General features: G+C 51.4%; 1 protein-coding gene across 2 annotated transcripts in view; it reads left to right on the plus strand.

The window, feature by feature from the left end:
• Positions 1–17,232: 17,232 nt before the first annotated feature.
• Kcnn3 (potassium calcium-activated channel subfamily N member 3) overlaps positions 17,233–19,472 on the plus strand; it is a 139,276-nt gene continuing 137,036 nt past the window's right edge. For both annotated transcript variants that reach the window (XM_038311495.1, XM_038311494.1), the window contains exon 1: positions 17,233–18,174. In XM_038311495.1, the coding sequence (XP_038167423.1) occupies positions 17,233–18,174 (942 nt within the window). The remainder of the gene's footprint in view (positions 18,175–19,472) is intronic.

The raw sequence follows: 19,472 nt of genomic DNA on the forward strand, positions 1-19,472 counted from the left end.
GGGATTCGAGGACTGAGGATTAGCATGTGACCATTGCTTGGAGGTGAGAGGACTTGGTGGCATCCCAGACCCTTGTGAAGCCCTGAACTGAGCAGACTCTACTCTGAGAACTGGAAGGAGACAGGAAAGGGCTGGCAGTGTGCAGAAGTTTGTGTGTCTGTGTGTGTGCATGTGTGTGTGTGTGTGTCTGTGTGTGTATGTGTGTGTCTGTGTGCATATGTGTGTGTCTGTGTGTGTGTGTGCAGAAGTTTGTGTGTCTGTGTGTGTGTGTCTGTGTGTGTGTCTGTGTGTGTGTCTGTGTGCATGTGTGTGTGTCTGTGTGTATGTTTGTGTGTGTGTGTGTGTCTGTGTGCGTGTGTGTGTGTCTGTGTGCATGTGTGTGTGTGTCTGTGTGTGTGTGTCTGTGTGCGTGTGTGTGTGTCTGTGTGCATGTGTGTGTGTGTCTGTGTGTGTGTGTGTGTGTCTGTATGCATGTGTGTGTGTCTGTGTCTGTGTGTGTGTGTCTGTGTGTGTGTATGTGTGTGTGTTGGGGGAAGACCTGAGGAGTGGGAGGTGCATCTACGCAGCAGTTCACCACCACTCATTGATGTTTCTTGGCTGGGGGTGTAATGTGACTACGTCACTTTCCCCCAAGGACTTGGTCTATTTGTCTAACACTAACAGGGGATGTTCAATTTTTCCCAGAAGTTTGCAGTCATAGAGTTTAACCCACATAAGAAGGAGGCTGAAGTCATATGTTGAGGTGTCTGAGCACAGGTCCCATATCAGGCTCTGTGCTGGCTCTGGGTGAAGAACAAGACAGGTGCCCAGGCTCCTTGGGCTCACAGGCTCCTATGCATCCAGGTCCAGAGGCAGCATGTAAGACAAGTCACCGAGCTACCCAGCGTATTGGTGATGCTGTCTGGGATGTAGGGGTTGTACTACACTTGATCTTGATGCTTCCAGAGAGTTTCCTTGTATTTATTTCTCTTATTTTCCCTTTTATTTAATTAAAAATATTATTAATTGTGAGTGCCCATGTGCACATGCATGTCACGGTGCACCTACTGAGGTTGAGAACCATGCTGTAGGGTGCCTGTGTGCACGCACATGCCATGGTGCACTTGCTGAGGTGGAGGACCATGCTGTAGGGTGCCTGTGTGCACACGCATGCCATGGTGCACCTGCTGAGGTGGAGAACCATGCTGTAGGGTGCCTGTGTGCATGCACATGCCACAGTGCACCTGCTGAGGTGGAGAACCATGCTGTAGGGTGACTCTGGACGTCAGACTAAGGTCAAGGGGCTTTTGCAGCAAACAGTTCACTGCAGAGTCATTTGCTGATCTCTGGGATCTTCCTTTCTTTGCCTATTTCTCTCTCTTTTGAGACATAGTCTTGCTAGTGTGGAACTTAATGAGTAGCCCAGGCTGGCCTTGAACTAACTTGTCAAAACCTCTTTCCTCCTGAGTGCTAGGCTTACAGGCACAGGACAACATGCCAAGTTCTTTTATCAACACATTTATAACAAGAAAGTATTTATCATGAGAACTCAGAGAGGCAAGTTCATTAGAACCCTCTACACTGGGCATAAGAGCTGCTGGCACTCAGGGGGCGAGGCAGGAGCGCCTTGAGGTTAAGTCAGCCTGGGCTCTATTGTGAGTTCCAGGCTTGCTTGGGATATATAGCAAGACTGTCTCAACATTCCCCTCTCCTGCCCCCAACACATACGTGGACGCATGCACATACATACGTCCACACCAGAGCAAAATCAAGCCCTCTTTTGTATTTGTAAAATGGCATCTGTCTTGTTAGGATGTCTATCGCTGTGAAGTGATATCACGACCACAGCAACTGTTATAAGAAGAGCATTTAATTGGGGTGGCAGCTGACAGTGTCAGAGGTTCAGTCCCTCATCATCACAGCAGGGGGCAGGCATGGTGGCGTGAGGCAGACATGGTGGGGTGAGGCAGACATGGTGCTCACTACATCTTGATCAGAAGGCAACAGGAAGTGGACTCCGTGCTACATTGAGGGAAGCTTGAGTAAAAGAGACCTCAAAGCCTGCCCCCACAGTGACACACTTCCTCCAACAAGACTACACCCACTCCTACAAAGCCAGCCCCTCCCTTTGGGGGTCATTTTCTTTGAAACTACCACACCATAAGTCAGAAAGCTATTTTTAAAAAAATGAATCTCCTTTTATTTTTGCTTAATGTACATTGCTATTTTCTCTATATGTTGTTTTTGTTTGTTTGTTTTGGTTTTTCCAGACATGGTTTCTCTATGTATCTTTGGCTGTCCTGGAACTCACTTTGTAGACCAGGCTGGCCTTGAACTTACAGAGATCCACCTGCCTCTGCCTCCTGAGTGCTGGGATTAAAGCATGTGCTACCACTGCCCAGCACTTGTTTACCTGTATATCTGTGTGAGGGAATCTGATCCCCAGGAACAGGAGTTACAGGCAGTTGTGAGCTGCCACGTGGGTGCTGGGAATCAAACCTGGGTCCTCTGGAAGAGCAGCCAGTGCTCTTAACTGCTGAGCCATCTCTCCAGCCCCCCCAACCTTTAAAAAAATCTATCTGTCTGTCTGTCTGTCTGTCTGTCTGTCTGTCTGTCTGTCTGTCTGTCTGTCTGCCTGCCTGCCTGCCTGCCTGCCTGCCTGCCTTTCTTTCTATCTATCTATCTATCTATCTATCTATCTATCTATCTATCTATCTATCTATCTATCTATTATGTATACAATATTCTGTCTGTGTGTATGCCTGCAGGCCAGAAGAGGGCACCAGACCTCATTACAGATGGTTGTGAGCCACCATGTGGTTGCTGGGAATTGAACTCAGGACCTTTGGAAGAGCAGGCAATGCTCTTAACCACTGAGCCATCTCTCCAGTCAGAAAGCTTTCTTAAGGATATAAAAATAAATTTAATAACTGTTGGTTATTCTGTAATTAACCACTCAAGGTGGGCGCTTAGTTTTCCCTTGCTAAGAAGTTCTGTGAGTCAGTTTAGTTCCATACAAGTTGAGCAGTTTCTCAATCTAGTCAGGAGGCAGACTTATTTATTTGTGCATTCATTCATTTAACCAATATGGAGTTCCTAGTATGCTCCTGGCACTGTCCCAGACGCTGGGGAACATAAACACTGTATTGACAATGTGATGTGGGTTGCTCAGCAAAGGGAGTAACTGACCCAGTTTGGGGATGTGGAGGCCAGATAAGTCTTACACACGAGCACCATTTCAACAGGTCTTGAGGGGTTGAATCAGCATTCTATAGCCAGGAAGCAGAGGGAGATGGAGCCTTGGGAAATAGCTTTAGAGACACGTGCAGTAAGGAAGTCAGACTGTGGATTATTTATATAACCCTGCTGTTTTCTTCCCAGCCAGGAAACCCGGGTGGGGAGCGGGGTTCAAAGGTCAGAGCTTGCCGTGACAACACTCCTTTGAGGCCTGGCTCTTTTCTTATTCTGCCTTTCAGTGATGGGCAAGTCATCTGCTCGTCCACCCAGCAGGGCCCTGAGATGCAGGAACTGGAAATGTCTGGATCCTGCTGGGCTGGGAGATCTGTGAGTCCTGGATGTCCATCCCTGCGCAGAAGCAGGGATGTTCCCTGAGGGGACCCGGGCCTGGGGATGTTAAGGGACAGTCGACAGGTGGGCGTGTTGGGCACCTTCTGTTTCCTGCTGTCCTTCCCTCATTCTGGAATGTCCTTCTGTCCTGCTTCCCACAGCTGTTTGTCATTTTCCTGCTTCCTCACCTTTTCCTTCTGCCCCCATTTCCTTGCTCTCCCTCTGAACTGTCTGTCTTTTGATTTTTTGAGACAGGGTCTCTCTATAGCCCTGGCTGTCCTGGAACTCACTCTGTAGACCAGGTTGGCCTCGAGCTCACAGAGATCCGCCTGGGACTAAGGGTGCTGAGACTAAAGGTGTGTGCCATCTCCGTCTGGCTCTGATCTGTCTTTCTTGGCTCACCTCACCCGCCTTCCTTCTCATATCTCTTGCTCACTTTGGGGTAACCTTCAAAGTCCCCTTCAGCTTGGCTTTAAGGACATTCGGAGAGGGCAGAGTTGGGGCATGTTGAACCTGGCTGCTGTCCTTGTGCATGGCCTTCTAGAGTCTGGATTTGTAGGCAAGAACACAGAGTCTCCTTCTCCCTGCTCCCGTGTGTCTCTACCAGGCAGAAACATATCCAGGCAGATAGTCATCAGGCTTCCTCCAGGATATTAAAGACCCCAGCACCATGCGGATGTTCGCATTGCTTGCTCATAAGTTTCACAAAAGGCTTTGTCTCCCTGGTCTGTGATAGAACAAATTTAATAAGATTTCTTCCCCAAGTCTCTCTAGCGAAGTCAGTCGTGTGTGTGTGTGTGTGTGTGTGTGTGTTCTCATTTAGGTGCAAGCCACTGCCTCAATCCTTCCTATCTAAGCTGCAGGGACACAAATCACGTCTTCTGGGTTCAGACTGCGGAGCTGCCCCAGGGGAAGAACTCCTGTAAAGAAGTATAGACCAAGTCACCTGGTGGCCTGGGTGACCAAGCACCTGCCTGTCCAGGGGCCAGTAATAACTGCTGTGATCTAGATTCCAGCTCCTGGGTCAACATCAGCTCTTGAAGTCAGCCCCCCACAATGTGGTTATATTCCCACCTTTTGCCAGTGATTTAGGTCTGAGTATGTGACCCATTTTGTGAGATGGGAAAGAAAGTCTAGGGGCTCCTAGGGTCTTTTCCTCTATTATTAAGTAGAGATTCATACAGGGCAGACTTTCCCTGGTTGTCTCCAAACCCGAATGGAATGCCTGCCTATGTTGTGGTCAGCATGCTGGGGATGGAGGATCAGAACCCCAAAAGAATCATGTTCTGGTCACAAGTGCTACCTATTAATGAGACTTCTAGCTCCCAGGGGAGGAGATAATAGCTGTACTTGAGTTGTTTTTGTTTTCTCCCGGAGATTCAAAGCATCTTAGCGGATACAGAGAGGCCGGGATGCCCCCCTCATGAGGGTCGAGGTGACGAGGTAAAGCTGAAGTCGATGGTCTCCATGTTGGAGCACCAGGTTTGCAGTCCCATAGTGCACACCGTGGGGGAGCAGCACCCTTCTCTGAGCTGACGCTTCCTTGGGTCAGAATGAGTACCGAGTCCACACTAATGCTCAGTAATCATCAGTTCCTCTCCTCCGCGGATGTGTCCCTCTTCCAGCTATTTTTAAAGGGACCAAGAGGTGCCAGGTGCAGGGAGCTACTTAACGACATTTCAGTGCTGGAGAAATTTTACACAGAGACCGTTCTGAGTCCTTTACCCAGTTGTTCAAAGTACAAATCCCATCTCTAATGCCAGCAACGGAGTTGAGGGGGAGGAGGATACACCCGATTCTCGATTCTCTATGGTGACCAGGGACGTGGATCACTGAAAACTGCAGATAGTCCCTGATCCTGCTTTGAGTCATTGGCTTCCATTGCCTCCCCCAGTGTTGTCTTTTGTGGCGGAGCTGACAAACTTCCACATGGGTGCATGCTTCCCCTCTCTTCTCTGTGTGTTTCTTGGCAAAGCTACTGACTGGCCTTTCGATGGCCCCGGTGAGGTGACAGAGAGAAGCAAGGCAGCCTGGAAGCGTCATGGGTGTGCTTTGAGTTGGGCTAGTATAGCTGAGATTTCCAAATATTCTTTAGCGCAGTGTTCTCAACCTCCCTAGTGCTGAGACCCTTGAATACAGTTCCTCATGTTGTGGTGACCCTAACCATAACATTGTTTTTGTTGCTACTTTATAACTGCAATTTCGCTACTGTTATGAATCATAATGCAAATATGTAAGATGATTGATGTGTGACCCCTGCATAAGGGTCATTTGGCCCCCAAATGATTTGAAACCCAGAAGTTGAGAATTACTAGGGCATCAGTTGTCCCTCAGGGGGACAAGGGACAGGAGCTCAGAGAAACCCAAGTTCTCTCTTTGGGTGGGCACAACCAACCACGTGGATGTTCTGAGACCCTTCCATAGACCTCATGTCCTTGGCAACAGCCATCACCTCTCTCCCCACCTTTCACATGCCTGCACATGCCTTCACATGCCTGCACATGCCTTCACATGCCTTCACAGGGCATGGCTGAAGATGAGTGTGCCGTGGGCAGACCTTTTGAAGTCTTGATTCAAGCTCCCTCTTCAGTTAGAGAAATACCGTCAGACACAAGGGATGAGAAGCCAGGCCTGGTGGCATCTGTCTACACTCAGAGCTCCTCGGGAGTGACTGAGGCAGAAGGACCGTGAGTTTGAGACTAGTCTGTGAAGACAGTGAAATGATGTGGGGAAGTGGGGCTGGGTGGGAGAATGTTTGCCTCCTACGTGCAAGGCTCGGGGTTCCGTCCCCAGTGGCACGAGACGGAAACTGAGATAGGAAAACAAAGCCAGACTCGGTCCCTAGCCATGCCACTATTTCTGGGAAGACAGTCTCTTCGGTTGGAGCTGACTGGCCAGCCTAAGAGATATTTGCTTCTCTCTTGCCTCTGCTGCCAGCACCACCTGAATCAACTTCCTAAACCCAAACTCAGGGTTTCTTGCCGGCCTCTTCTCCATGCTAAAGTTTTGATCAGCTGAGCCTCCTGGCTTGGAGCCTGGGCAGCCGGAACCTGGGCATGGGGAAGCCGATGGCCAGTCTGACCGTGTTGGGAGGGGCTGAAGTGCCCCACTGGCCAGAGTGTTGCTGGTGTTGCTGGGAATGCCAATAGACAGTTGGTGTCGGGTACTGGGAGCCGGCAGGTGTTTGCCCAGGGCTCTGCTTTTGCCCTTTCTCTAGCTCCTTTGGCTAGAGCAAAGGAGAAATGCTACAAGCCACTGGCCTCACTGCTCTGGGGGTTCACATTTGCCAGTTCTTGGGGGCCTCCAGGTTTGTAGAAAGCACTACACACAGAGAGCATTCGCACTCGGCAGGGTGCCCGGGAGCTCCTGGGACGGGGCAGGGCGCAGGCTGTGGGAGCAGCAATTTGTCAGGGAAACAACCCTGAGCACAGAGCTTTGGAAATATCAGAGTAGATAGGAAAAACCTCCCAGCTAGAATCATGGCTTTTACTTGGTACCCATTCTTTCTGGGATGCATGGCCTTATTTATCTTATCCCCATTCTGTCGTGCAGCTCCCTCCACTCCCCATCCCAGACAGGGTTTCTTTGTGTAGCCTTATCTGTCCTAGAAGGAGTTCTTCTATTGAGCAGGCTGGCCTGGAATTCTGAGAGATCCACCCGCCTCTGGATTTAATCCGGGATTAAAGGCGTCCATCACCACCACCCTTTTGAATGGTGGATGGGAAGGAGAAAGACAAGGGTGCTGGACCTGAGTCTGGACCCTATGGAATCTGGGGCAGGTTCCCAGGCCTGGGTCCCAGTGTCACTATGAATGGGGACAACAAGAATGACCTCACCCAGAGAAATACTGGCAAATGGCTCTATGTTGCCTCCAATCCTTTTACACACATCTTCATATGCACATACGTGCACACACATGTAAGTCTTCTTCCTACTCCAGCCTCTATCTGCCCATCTCAAGAATCCCTAGCCTGTTCACATTCTTCTGGGAGTGATGGGGGAGGGGCGATAAACACGCAAAGCTAACTTTGCCCTCTTTATGTCTATGCTGAGTCACTTCTCACAGGCTCTGGGGGAGACAAGCATGGCTTCCAGAAGGCTGCCCTGGAATTCATGCGGTGACTTTAGGGCCAACACGCTTTCCTCCACGTCCTCTGCTGGAAGGTTCTATGTGGCCACCGAGAGCTCTGAAGCATTCAGCCACCTAGTCTCGCCCACAGCAGGAGTCCCTGGTGGGACGCTTTCCATGGGACTTGAGTCTGAGGCACGGTCTTGGTGTCCAGGTCCGAATAGTAGGTGGTAGCTCTGTGGTGACGTCATTGTGGAGAATAACCTCTGACCCCAATGCGCGGAACAGGACGGCGTGACGTCCCGACGTCCCAGGAAAGGTTTTCAGGACAGATGTGCTCTGGTCTCATGGTCGTGGCGACATTAAAGGTGACAACTTTTGTCACATAGCAGGAACCCACGCAGGGTGTGTTCTCCGAGTCCATGGTTGGGGAGAGTGGCTAGCGGCGATGATAGTGACCTGATTTTCAGCTGTACAAATGAGGGGCAAGTGGGGACCAGGGTGGCAGAGTAAGTAGCCAGGGATCCAGGAACATACTTACTCATGGCTATCCTGTTTAGCCAAAGGGCCGTGACGGTCTTTCCACAGACCTTGCTCAGACCCTCGCTGCCGAGGGACACCGGCTGGAGCCTGTCCGGACGCCACTGCCTCGCTGCCGAGGGACACCGGCTGGAGCCTGTCCGGACGCCACTGCTTTTCAGTGTCTGGCTGAACCGATATTGGTTTTGTCAGGTCTCCCAGCACAGGGCAAGCTTGTTGTCTCGAATTCCAGGTGATTTTCGTCTTGTTTCTCTCCTTCCACAGCCCATCTCGTCCTCAGGTTCTCAGCTGGCCAGTCCCTCGTGGAAAGCATCCAGGCTGCCTCCCAGGCTTGGCAATTAGAGACCCGGTCTCCAGCAGGGAGGACAGCTTTGGATTATTGCTGAGGAGGGAGAGCGCAGCCGTGTGTCCATAGCAACCCTCCAGCTTTTCACCTTTACCGGGAGTGAAAGGAGACAGGGAAGGGGTGGGCGAAGGCTGCCTGGCCTGCATCTCGGCAGAGCCCCGGATCTGGGGCCCTGGTCCTGGGTGTGTCCTCTGATGCAGCGAGGGGACACAGGGCTTCTCTCCTCCCTCGGCAGTGGTGACATATGAGCTGAGGCTGTGACTGCCATTGTAAGGGTGACAGCGGGAGACACTGAAGGGGAGGCTGGTTTACATCTAGCTGCAATGGAGAAAGGAGCACAGGTGAAGAGACCTGGGGCACCCAGCTTGTGCTTAAGATATGTGAGGTTATGAGGTCGCCTCCCAATTTGTTTTCCTGGTGGGTAAAGGCAGGCCTGAGGCAGCTCTGTACACTTGTCCAGCCTTGCCACTCACAAGCATTGTGCTGTCCTCACGGGGGTTAGGGGGACATGTGCCTTTTCTACAAGGTGCTAGCAAACTCCAGACTTGGCAGATAGAAGCTACCTTTGTGCTATTTGAGGCCAATGTGATCGACATAGCAAGTTTCTAGCCAGCTAGGGCCACACAGTGGGGTACAGAGGGCTTCCCCACACCCCAAAGATCAAAATATCACTTTTCAAAATATCATAAGGCTGAATGTCGAGTTGGCAAGTTCAGATTCTGTTCCTCTGTATGTGTGAGTATGTGCACATGCATGTGTTCATGTGTGTGTGTGTGTGTGTGTGTGAGACTTCCTTGAATGCAAGACTATGTGCATGTGGCACCAGCAGAGGGCGCCACACTCCTCACCAATCCTCCACAGGTGGCTCCGCCATAGGTGGATGAGTAGAGCAAATCTGAGCCTGTAGGGCCCAATCTCAAGGCTGTATCTGGTGTGTGGGCCTCCAGGTCCTTCTCTTTTTGGTGATAGGTCTGATGTGGTGGGCTCAGTGTGCTCAGAACCCAGTCAGGTCCCATGGTTGCTTCTTACCCTTCCTGCAGGTGGCTCTTTCCCCAGACTCCAGAGCGGCTATGCCCTCTTTTCCTGTCTACCTGGGTAGTAGACAGGAAGCCTTGTCTACCTGGGTCTGGCTCTTACCTTAGCTGGTTCTGGAGCCTGCTTTGTGTCTAAGAAACTGTTAAAGACTTTCTTCTTTAATCATTGTGGGTTAAGGGCCAAGAAGCCAATTTACTCAGCATATTTTATAAGAGCATGCTCTACGGCAGGCAGTATTGGAGATGCTGGGAACACAGCAGAGGTGACGCTGCCCAGGTGAAGGGGTCCTCACTGTCTACAGAACAGCCAGTCTGCCAGGTTCTCTTTATGATTTGGCCTCAAGAAACCAACAGTTTGGATAATTCTGGGAGGAAGCCTCTTCTAGCCAGGAGTCTACATGGGCTTGCCAGCAGTCAATTGCCCCTGTGTTTGCCCAGCCTCCATGGGTGGCTCCGTTTACGGAGTATATGTGCTACCGGTGGGGACCCAACACATTGTGGTGGTAGAACCCCGACTCTCTGTCCATCCCCCCTTTCCTGGACACACGACCTTCCCGTCACAGCGTTGATACCTTTCATTTGACCCTGACCCTCAGACAGGTGTTCCCATCCCAAGTGACTCATCTCTCTGGACAGTGAGTTCTCACATCATAGCCCTGAAGAAGGGGCCAAGAGAAGCACTTAATGCTCTATCTTGGTTTCCCCAGCCAGCTGTGGAAGAAGACGCGAAGGACCTGGTTTACAGGCTGCATACTGAGATGTGTTCCTCATGGGTATGGGCAGAAGAAGGGCAGCTGGAAGCTGGGGGGTTGGGCCCCCAGCCCATGGAGGCTCCCAGTGCACTGCCCAGATGCCCCGTCCTGTCTTTCACAGGGCGGGGCCTTTTACAGTCAAGGGTGCCTTTTACAGTCAAGGGTAGACTCACTGCCTCCTCAGAGTCTTTCCAGTCATCAGAGCAGATACCATGAGGACCTGAGGTAGGAGTGGCAAGCATAAGAGATACCTTCCCTGAGAGGAAGGAGCCCAGTGGTAAGGCAGAGTGGACAGGATACGACTGTGTGGGTTCCTGGTTGGGCCTCTTGTGTCTTCTGGGAGTGAGAGCCAGCTGCTCACTGTCACTGAAACTTGACTCCATTTTTCCAACTATGTAATGGGTATACTGATCTGAAATCTGGCTGTTGGCACCACGCATGCACAGAATAAGTCCCAATAAGTGCTCGAGGTGTGGCCAGGCCATAGATCTTTGTTCCTACCACAGTGATACCTAAGCCAACAGTTTTATTATTTTCTTCATCAAAGCAGGATGCTGTGTGATCCCTTGGCTGGGGATCCCTAGGCTGGGGATCCCTTGGCTGGGGATCCCTTAGCTAGCTATAAGTGGCATGGCTACGAGTTGTTAGTGTGTTGGCCTGGCAGCCAGAAGGCACTGTAGTCAACCTTACGCTTTAGGTTATGAATAGGGTGTAGTTAAGTTTTAACACACTTCACTCCAGAGTCTGAACATAGAGGGACCCAGAGAAAAGAAACGGGAGACCTATACCCACTAACTGGCACCCCTGGGGGCCAGGGTACAGGCCAGGGGCAAGAACCCCAGAGTCAAAGTTCCCCAAGCTCTCACTCCCACATAAACTCACCGGGTGACTTGTTTATGTAATAAACCCTTTGCATCCAGGGCGATTATTGCTGGTGGTGCATGTATGTGTGTGTGTGTTTGTATGTGTGTGTGGTGTGTGTGTTTGTGTGAATATGTGTGTGTTGTACAATTTGTACCTTAAGCTCCTGTCACCAAGGAATTTATGGTACAAATTAGATGCGGGAGAGAAAAGTCATGCACATCGACAAAGCCAAGACAGGAGGAGGTGACGAATGTCTCCAGAGAGAACAAATGACAAGGGGTTCAGAAGTGAGAGAGCATGTCCGGGTGGGGGAGGGCACAGAGGAATCTGGACAGAGGGCAGGCTGAGGCAAGAAGGCATCGGAAGCAGAAGGGACGAGGTTCCATAACTAACGGAGACCTCGAGACCTCGAGCGAGTCACTGAGCCCTTTCTAGCCATAGGTCATGAGGGCAGAGGCCCCAGCCTGCACCTCCAGGGCTCCCAGGATGTGCACACGAAGCGATTTATGTGAAAACTGTAAAGGGCTGTGCAATCAGAGTGCTTTGATGATTTTAGTGCCAATTAACCTAATACAAAAGCTCTCAGATGCGAAGACAATGCTGATGAATCTGAATCGATCAATGAGCGAGTTCTTCAGTCCAGAGCTGTCTCCGATCCAACCATCTGAGGAATGTGGGGTTGGCCCTTCCTAGATATCTGAGGAGATCCTGCACTCTGTCTTTTCCAGACACCCCACTGCTGGTGGTTGTGGTAGCCATCACCCACCCAGCCAGCCCTCCAATTCACTTTAATAAGCGCCTGCAAGCTCAGATCCCTGCCTGGTGCTCCCAAGGAAAGAGGTGCACGTGAGCCGAGCGACGGGGCACGACCTTCCCGTCAGTTCTGTTTATAGCAATGAGGACAGTTCCAGAGCTGGGACACCCTGGAAACACCTTCTCTGCGGCACCCACTCGGGAAACTGATTGTTGGGGAAAGTGCTGTGGCTCCCTCTTCTTCACCCCCAGAAGATCTCTCCCTGATTTCCAGGCCGGTGCTTTGTCCTTTCTCAGGCCTCTGCTCTATGCCCAGCTCTAACCGAAGGTTTCCCCTCCCACCAGTTCCCGAATAACCACTCTAAGGTTTAATATTAATTATAACTGCTTGGCCAATGACTTGGGCTTCTTGTTGGCTAGTTCTATATATAAATTAACCAAATTCTAATAATCTGTGTATCGCCATGTGCCCCCTGGCATGCTCTGGCATCTTATTCCTTTGGTGGCTTCTGGCATCTCCCTGTACCCCGCCTTCTTTCTCCCCCTATCTCTGTTTGGATTTCCTGCCTAGCTACATTCTGCCCTGCCATAGGCCAAAGTAGTTTATTAACCAATGGTAATATAACATATTCACAGCATACAGAAGGGCGTCTCACATCACCTAGCTCTGTGGAGGAGGGCAGATACAGAGACAAAGATCGTTCTGCCTTCCAGAAGGTTGCAGTTAGCAATAAGGACACAGAAAGTGATAAAGAGTTACACAGTTTGATGATGAAATGGAGTCCCCAAAGGAAGAGGAGAAGGGCCCTGATTTGCATTTGGGGAGTTCGGAGGAGGAAGGATTTTCTGAAAAAAAAAAAAAAAAAAAAAAGACCTTTGAGCCATGCCTTGAAGGTCAAGGAGAAATGTGTTGGGTGAAGGTTTGGGGGAAAGGCATGCCAAGCAGAAGGGCACGGAGGTGTGAAATGTCATGACTCAGGAGAAGCTGAAGCCGAAGATGGTGGTGAGGAGTGAGTCTAGAGACAGGGCAGAGTAGACAGAAAGCTTGCCTGTAGTGGGGATAGCTTGGTTGGTTGCCACTCTTCCTGAGTTTGGGGAATCTGCCCTTACCCACTCTCCAGTACTCCATGAGGTAAGAAACTTCATTATACCGCCCTGATGCTCATCTTTACAGTCAGGAGAGTCCCAGTGTGCCATCCCTTTGTTCCAGGGCAATGTAAAGACTTGATGTCTCCAGTTCTAACATTTCCATGTGTGTTGGGAGTTTTGCCTGCATTTGTGTGTATACCAATTGCATGCAGTTCCTACGAAGGCCAGAAGAGGGCATCAGATACAAAGGAACTAGAGTTACAGCCAGTTGTGAGCGTCACGTGGGTGCTAGGAATCAAACCTGTGACCTCTGGAAAAGCAGCCAATGCTCATAACCACTGAGACATTTTTCTAATTACTGTGAGCCTTTCTGTTAAAGTGGATTTTATTTATTAGATTTATTTATTTTCCTTTGTATGTGAGTTTCACCTGAGTGTGTGTGTGTGCACCATGTGTGTTCTTAGTGCTCATAGAGGCTAGAGGAGGGCATCAGATCTCTTGCAATTGGACTTATGAATGTTTGTGAACCATTGTGCTGGGAATCGAACCCAGGTCCTCTACAAAAGCAATAAGTGCTCTTAGCCTCTGAGTCATCTCTCCAGCTCCAGGAAGCCTCTATTGACTGCCCTCTGCTCTTAATGACCTCCAGCTTCTTGGATACTCATTAAGATTTGTGTTGTTTCTATCTGTCTGATTAGTAGCTACAGAGAAACATTAAAAACCTGGCTAATGCCTCAACTGTCTCATGATGCTCCCAACTCAGGGGTTGTTGCATATAGACAGGGGCTGAGGGCTCAGGAGAGGCACTAGGAGCTCCTTATTCGTGGGCATGTACAACGGAGGGAAGTCACTGGGTGCCGTGCAGCTCTGGACAGCTGGAAAGGCTCTGTGGATGCACAGATCCTGGCTGGCTCACACTTTCAAGTTACAAAGCATGGTCTGCCTTACCTCGGAGCTAAGGAGAGGAGGGTGTGAGTGTGTTATCAACTGACCCAGGGCTTCTCAGAAATCCAGCTTTGTGCTTTGTGCGAGGGAACAGGAACAGTCGCTGGAGATGAACAGCTGGAGCCGATGACGGAGAAGGAGGCAGCCCTGTCCTGGGGGAGGTTTACCAGCCAGTAAAAACTTACAGCTACGTAGTGGGAAGAAGCAAGCCCGGGATGACATGCCCATCATTCTGAGGTGTAAACACTCCCACCACTGATGATTTCAAGCTGCCAGTGTGGTACTGGAAAACCGGAGCGGGCAAGGCTGTCAGACCTGGCTTTTAAAAACCAGTACTGCCAGGCCCAGGGGCACACACCTTTGATCTCAGTACTTGGGAGGCAGAGGCAGGTGGAATTTTGTGAGTTTGAGGTCAGTCTGCTTTACATATCAAGACCCAGGACAGCCAGGGCTATACAGAGAAACTCTGTCCCAAACCAGCCAAGCGACCAACCAACTCAACAAACAACCGACCAACCAGTACTGGCAAGCTCCAACACACTCTGGAGGGGCAGGGTTACTGTTTACAGTGAAGAAGGGAGGTTTGAGGGTGGGGAGGGGATAAGATCCTAGTGGCTCACAGGAGCCAGGGACCCTAATTTTGTCTACTTACAGAATAGGAAGCTGGGTGCCAAGTACCAGAAGGACATCTCATTTTTGCCAAACAACCATCCACGGCAGTCAGGACGTCAGCATGGGAGTGTGCGCAGCATGAAGCACATCTCATCCACCTTCTTCCAGGACAGACTTGCTGGACCCCAGGGGTGGCAGCCTCTGTAGAGGGTGGCAGCCTCTGTAGAGCAGCCTGATCCATGATGGTGACACACCTGGTTCTGTGTGGATCCTGTTGTCACAGAAAAAAGCTGTCTCAGAAAGGTTAGTGGAGGCAGAAGACAACCTGTGCCGTAAAGAAACTTCCAGGCCTAGAAATGATTCCACAGCACAGAATCTCTATCTCTCACCAAGTCCAATGTACCACAGCACGTTAAACCTAATCATGTGACCTGGAACCTTGAGTCAAACGGGTAACTCTATTTGGAGATTGAGGAGGGAGGAAAATCAAGGAGGAGTGTGAGAACAGGGACTGGGCAGGCTGGGCATGCTGGAAGGTAAGGTAGGGTACTGAAGGCCTGTCTGGACCCAGAAGAAGGCGTGAGACCCTAGCTTGCACGGGTGCCCTGATGCTATGACTCAAAGTATTAGCAGCATTCATACGTGTGTATGCCTGTGTGTGTGTCTGTGTGTGTGTGTGTGTGAATCGCTCCATCATCATTGATAGCAATCTTGTGCAAGGAGTGATTGTCATTATCAGGTCCCTGGGGGTATAGCTGATAGTGCAAGTAGTTCAACTCTCAGTCTTCTGGACTGACAGCAGCCTACAGAGGTGAGGGCTGACATTCAGAGAGGGACCCTGAGCTCATTTGGTGGGAACTCTGCAGCTCTCTGACCTGGCCACTTGCTGTTCATCATTCAGGAGAAATGCTTTGGAAGCACACTGGACGTGTATAGGTGTGCATGTGTACATACATGTTTGCATCTGTGTATCTGTGCATGCTCACGCATACACATCTGTGTGTTCCTGGATCTCCTGTCATTTCCATGCTCAGTTAGGGAAGGCACTGGACAGAGGGCCAAGGTGGTGGGGACCTGGGAAGTTAAGAGGAAGGCATCTCCCCGTGAAGGCCCCAGGTATGCCTAGAGGAATTCTGTAGCATTCTCTTTCCCTCTGATCCCTAAGGCTGCCACCGTTAGAAATGGAGATAAATTCATCTCTGCCCTCGTCCCTTTGGAGCCTCTTCTACACACAGTGGGAGTTTAATAAATACTTTACGAGGAGGATTCTGAAGCAGGGAAGCCAGCAGCTGTTTCCGGCTCTGACTCTCAGAGACCCATGGGGCAGATCAGACGTGGAGCCACCAGGATCTCCAATCTTCCTTCCAGACCCCGAGGTGACTCCAGGCCCAGCTGTTCAGGAAGAAGCTGCTGGTACAGGTTACTCCACACATCCTGCTTAGGGGAAGTTGGCTCTTCCTTGACGGGTTCTCCTTGGCTCTTTCCCATCCGTCATGTGAACATTACTTATTGAACAACCACATTGTGCTGAACATCTCAGGAGAGGGGTATTCTGGGTACCAGCATGGGAGCAGTGGGGGGGTCTATGTTCGAATCCCAGTGCCTTTACTTAAAGAGGCATTTCTTATCTGTGCCTGAGTATGTTTCTTTTCGTTTCTCTTTTTTTCTCTTTCCTCTTTTATTTCTTTTTTAGAACGATGACGTCATTTCATAGGGTTGATGTGAGGTTTGGAAATAACAGGCTCGCGCACTTGGCGCAGGTGCTCCTGCCGTGGTAGGTGAGCTTCTCCCTGCCAGGAGGAGTGGGTCCCTTCCACTTCTGGCGGTTCTTACTCAACGTCTCTGAGTGTTAATTTTCTTCTTTGGAAAATGAGAGCAGAGCTCCGCTCCGCTTGGGTTTTGGGAAGGTGTACCTGGAATCCTGTGTGTCAAACAACCTGTCACAGACACTGGCCATTAATCAACGTTTGTTCTGTTCCCGTCTCCCCAGCATGATGACAGCTTCCTCTTTGGGATGCCCTCTGCCTCTTCTTTCCACTGCCCCAGCACCAGCGTCCAGCCCCGATCGGGGTGGAGGTGGGGGTTCAGGGTCCTTAGCCATACCTCCCTGAGGAAAGAGGGCAGCTGCTCGGCTCGGGGATGGGGTATGGAGGGGTTGGGGGTTGGGGGTCTTGGAACAAAAACTACAGTTCCCAGCCCTCGTTGCGCTGCCACCCGGCGGGGAGCGGAGGATGGCAGGCCCCTTCTAGGAGGCGGAGCCTGGGAGGGAGGCGGAGTTAGGAGGGTTGGAGAGTTGAGCGAAGCCAATGAAACCGCTGGCTAATAAGTGGGCTTGGCTTGCCATATAACAGTGTCAGGAGGAGGGGAGCGAAGCTATTGAGCCAGCGAGGAGTGGAGCTGAGTCTGCCTCATATACACTCCTAGAGGACCGCCTCCAGAATAGAGTTCTTTTCGCCCCTTCCTCCTTCTCTCAGCTCCTCTCCTGGCCTTTCTACCCGCCCAATACAATGCACACTCGAGTGGCAGCCCCAGAGAACTGAAGCAAACCAAAGAGAGAGGACTGGAGCGAAGACACTTCTGGTGGGGAAGCTTGGATGCCTGGCTTTCTTTGAGGTCATCTCTGGAACAAGGGTGGCTTTGGGGTGGAGGGTCGTGCTGCAGGGAACCCAGCCAGGCCCCAAGATGGACACTTCTGGGCACTTCCATGACTCGGGGGTGGGGGACCTGGATGAAGACCCCAAGTGTCCCTGTCCATCCTCTGGGGATGAGCAACAGCAGCAACAGCAACCGCCACCACCGCCAGCGCCACCAGCAGTCCCCCAACAGCCTCCAGGACCCTTGCTGCAGCCTCAGCCTCCGCAGCTTCAGCAGCAGCCGCAGCAGCAGCAGCAGCAGCAGCAGCAGCAGCAGCAGCAGCAGCAGCAGCAGGCTCCACTGCATCCCCTGCCTCAGCTTGCTCAACTCCAGAGCCAGCTTGTCCATCCTGGTCTGTTGCACTCCTCTCCCTCGGCTTTCAGGGCTCCTACTTCGGCCAACTCCACCGCCATCCTCCACCCTTCCTCCAGGCAAGGCAGCCAGCTAAATCTCAATGACCACTTGCTTGGCCACTCTCCAAGTTCCACAGCCACAAGTGGGCCTGGTGGAGGCAGCCGGCACCGGCAGGCCAGCCCCCTGGTGCACCGGCGGGACAGCAATCCCTTCACCGAGATAGCTATGAGCTCCTGCAAATACAGCGGTGGGGTCATGAAGCCCCTCAGTCGCCTCAGCGCCTCTCGGAGAAACCTTATCGAGGCCGAGCCTGAGGGCCAACCCCTCCAGCTCTTCGGTCCCAGCAACCCCCCAGAGATTGTCATCTCCTCCAGGGAGGACAACCATGCCCACCAGACTCTACTACATCACCCCAACGCTACCCACAACCACCAGCATGCTGGCACCACTGCCGGCAGCACCACCTTCCCCAAAGCCAACAAGCGGAAAAACCAAAACATTGGCTATAAGCTGGGACACAGGAGGGCCCTGTTTGAAAAGAGAAAGCGACTGAGTGACTATGCTCTGATTTTTGGGATGTTTGGAATTGTTGTTATGGTGATAGAGACCGAACTGTCTTGGGGTTTGTACTCAAAGGTAGGGGCTGTGGTTTCTCTTTATACCTTCAACAAAAGGAGTATGTAGGAGAGAGAGAGAGAGAGAGAGAGAGAGAGAGAGAGAGAGAGAGAGAGAGAGAGAGAGACAGAGAGAGAGAGAGACAGAGAGACAGAGAGACAGAGAGAGACAGAGAGACAGACAGAGAGAGAGAGAGAGAGAGAGAGAGAGAGAGAGAGAGAGAGAGAGAGAGAGAGAGAGGTTTCCTTTGCTTAGTTACATGGAACATCCTAACTTCCCGTGGTTTTCCTCCTTGGTCCTCTGAGAATCCCTTCTTCACTCCCTTTGTAGGGACAGCCCATACACTGTGTCTAATTTGTGCTCCCTTTGTAGGGAGCGTTAAAGAATCCCTTCTGAGAAATCGCTTCTTTTTCCCCTCCAGGCTCACTCGTACTAAAGCATAACCCAGCAGCTTAACGCACCAATTAATTACACTCTGCCTTGATGTGGTTGCCAGTTCCTGCTACTTCCCTCCTTTCCTCCCCTCCCTGCTCCACTCCATTTTCCCCAGGATAAAAAAGAAAGAAAGAAATGTCTGGTTGGGGGGCAGGGATCCTGTACCATTCCCCAAGCGTCCCCCTCCCCACCCCGCTCCGTTCCCAAGTTTCTATATTCCTTCCCAGGGAGACTCCAGGGCAAGTCTCTCCCAGGGGCACCAGGTTAAAAATACAGGGGGAGGAAATCAGCAGTCCCTTCCTTCAGGAAAGAGGACTCGGGATAAACCTGCCGCTGCCTTGTAAACATGCCCTGATAAAAATGGCTACAGGTGTTATCCAGGCAGAGCAGATGGGCACCGCCTTGCCATCATAGGGAGAGCGCCTCTCCTTAGGAGCTGACAGGGCTTTCCTGGCGGCGGACGGCCGCGGGAGCCAGCGCCCCCCGGCTCAGCCCCGTCTCTTCCCTCCCACCCCAACTCCTTCTCCTTGGGATAAATAAAGATGAGTGTACGTGAGAGTGCACACTGGATGGAGAGTGGCAGGCACTGTCATGTGTGGGGGGCTCCACGGCCCCAGCCTTTCGGTCGGAGGAAAAGAGCTCCTTCCCAGAGGGCAAGGAGGTCGAGGAAGGTGGGTTTTTGTCAATGCTGTACTTGCCAGGGAGCTGCTGTTTGGAGGGCTTGGAGATGCAGGGAATTGTTGGACAAGTGGTTCCCCCCACGGTACCCTCTGGCCCCAGTTTGTTGGTGTTTGCGTTTGTGTGAATACGTGTCTCTCTCTGTGCACTTGTGTGAGTGCCTGCTTGCTGTGTGGATTCCTGTATTTATTTGTCATTTTGGCTGG

Source organism: Arvicola amphibius, chromosome 14 (genome assembly GCF_903992535.2).
Source record: "Arvicola amphibius chromosome 14, mArvAmp1.2, whole genome shotgun sequence".
NCBI classification, from domain to species: Eukaryota; Metazoa; Chordata; class Mammalia; order Rodentia; family Cricetidae; genus Arvicola; species Arvicola amphibius.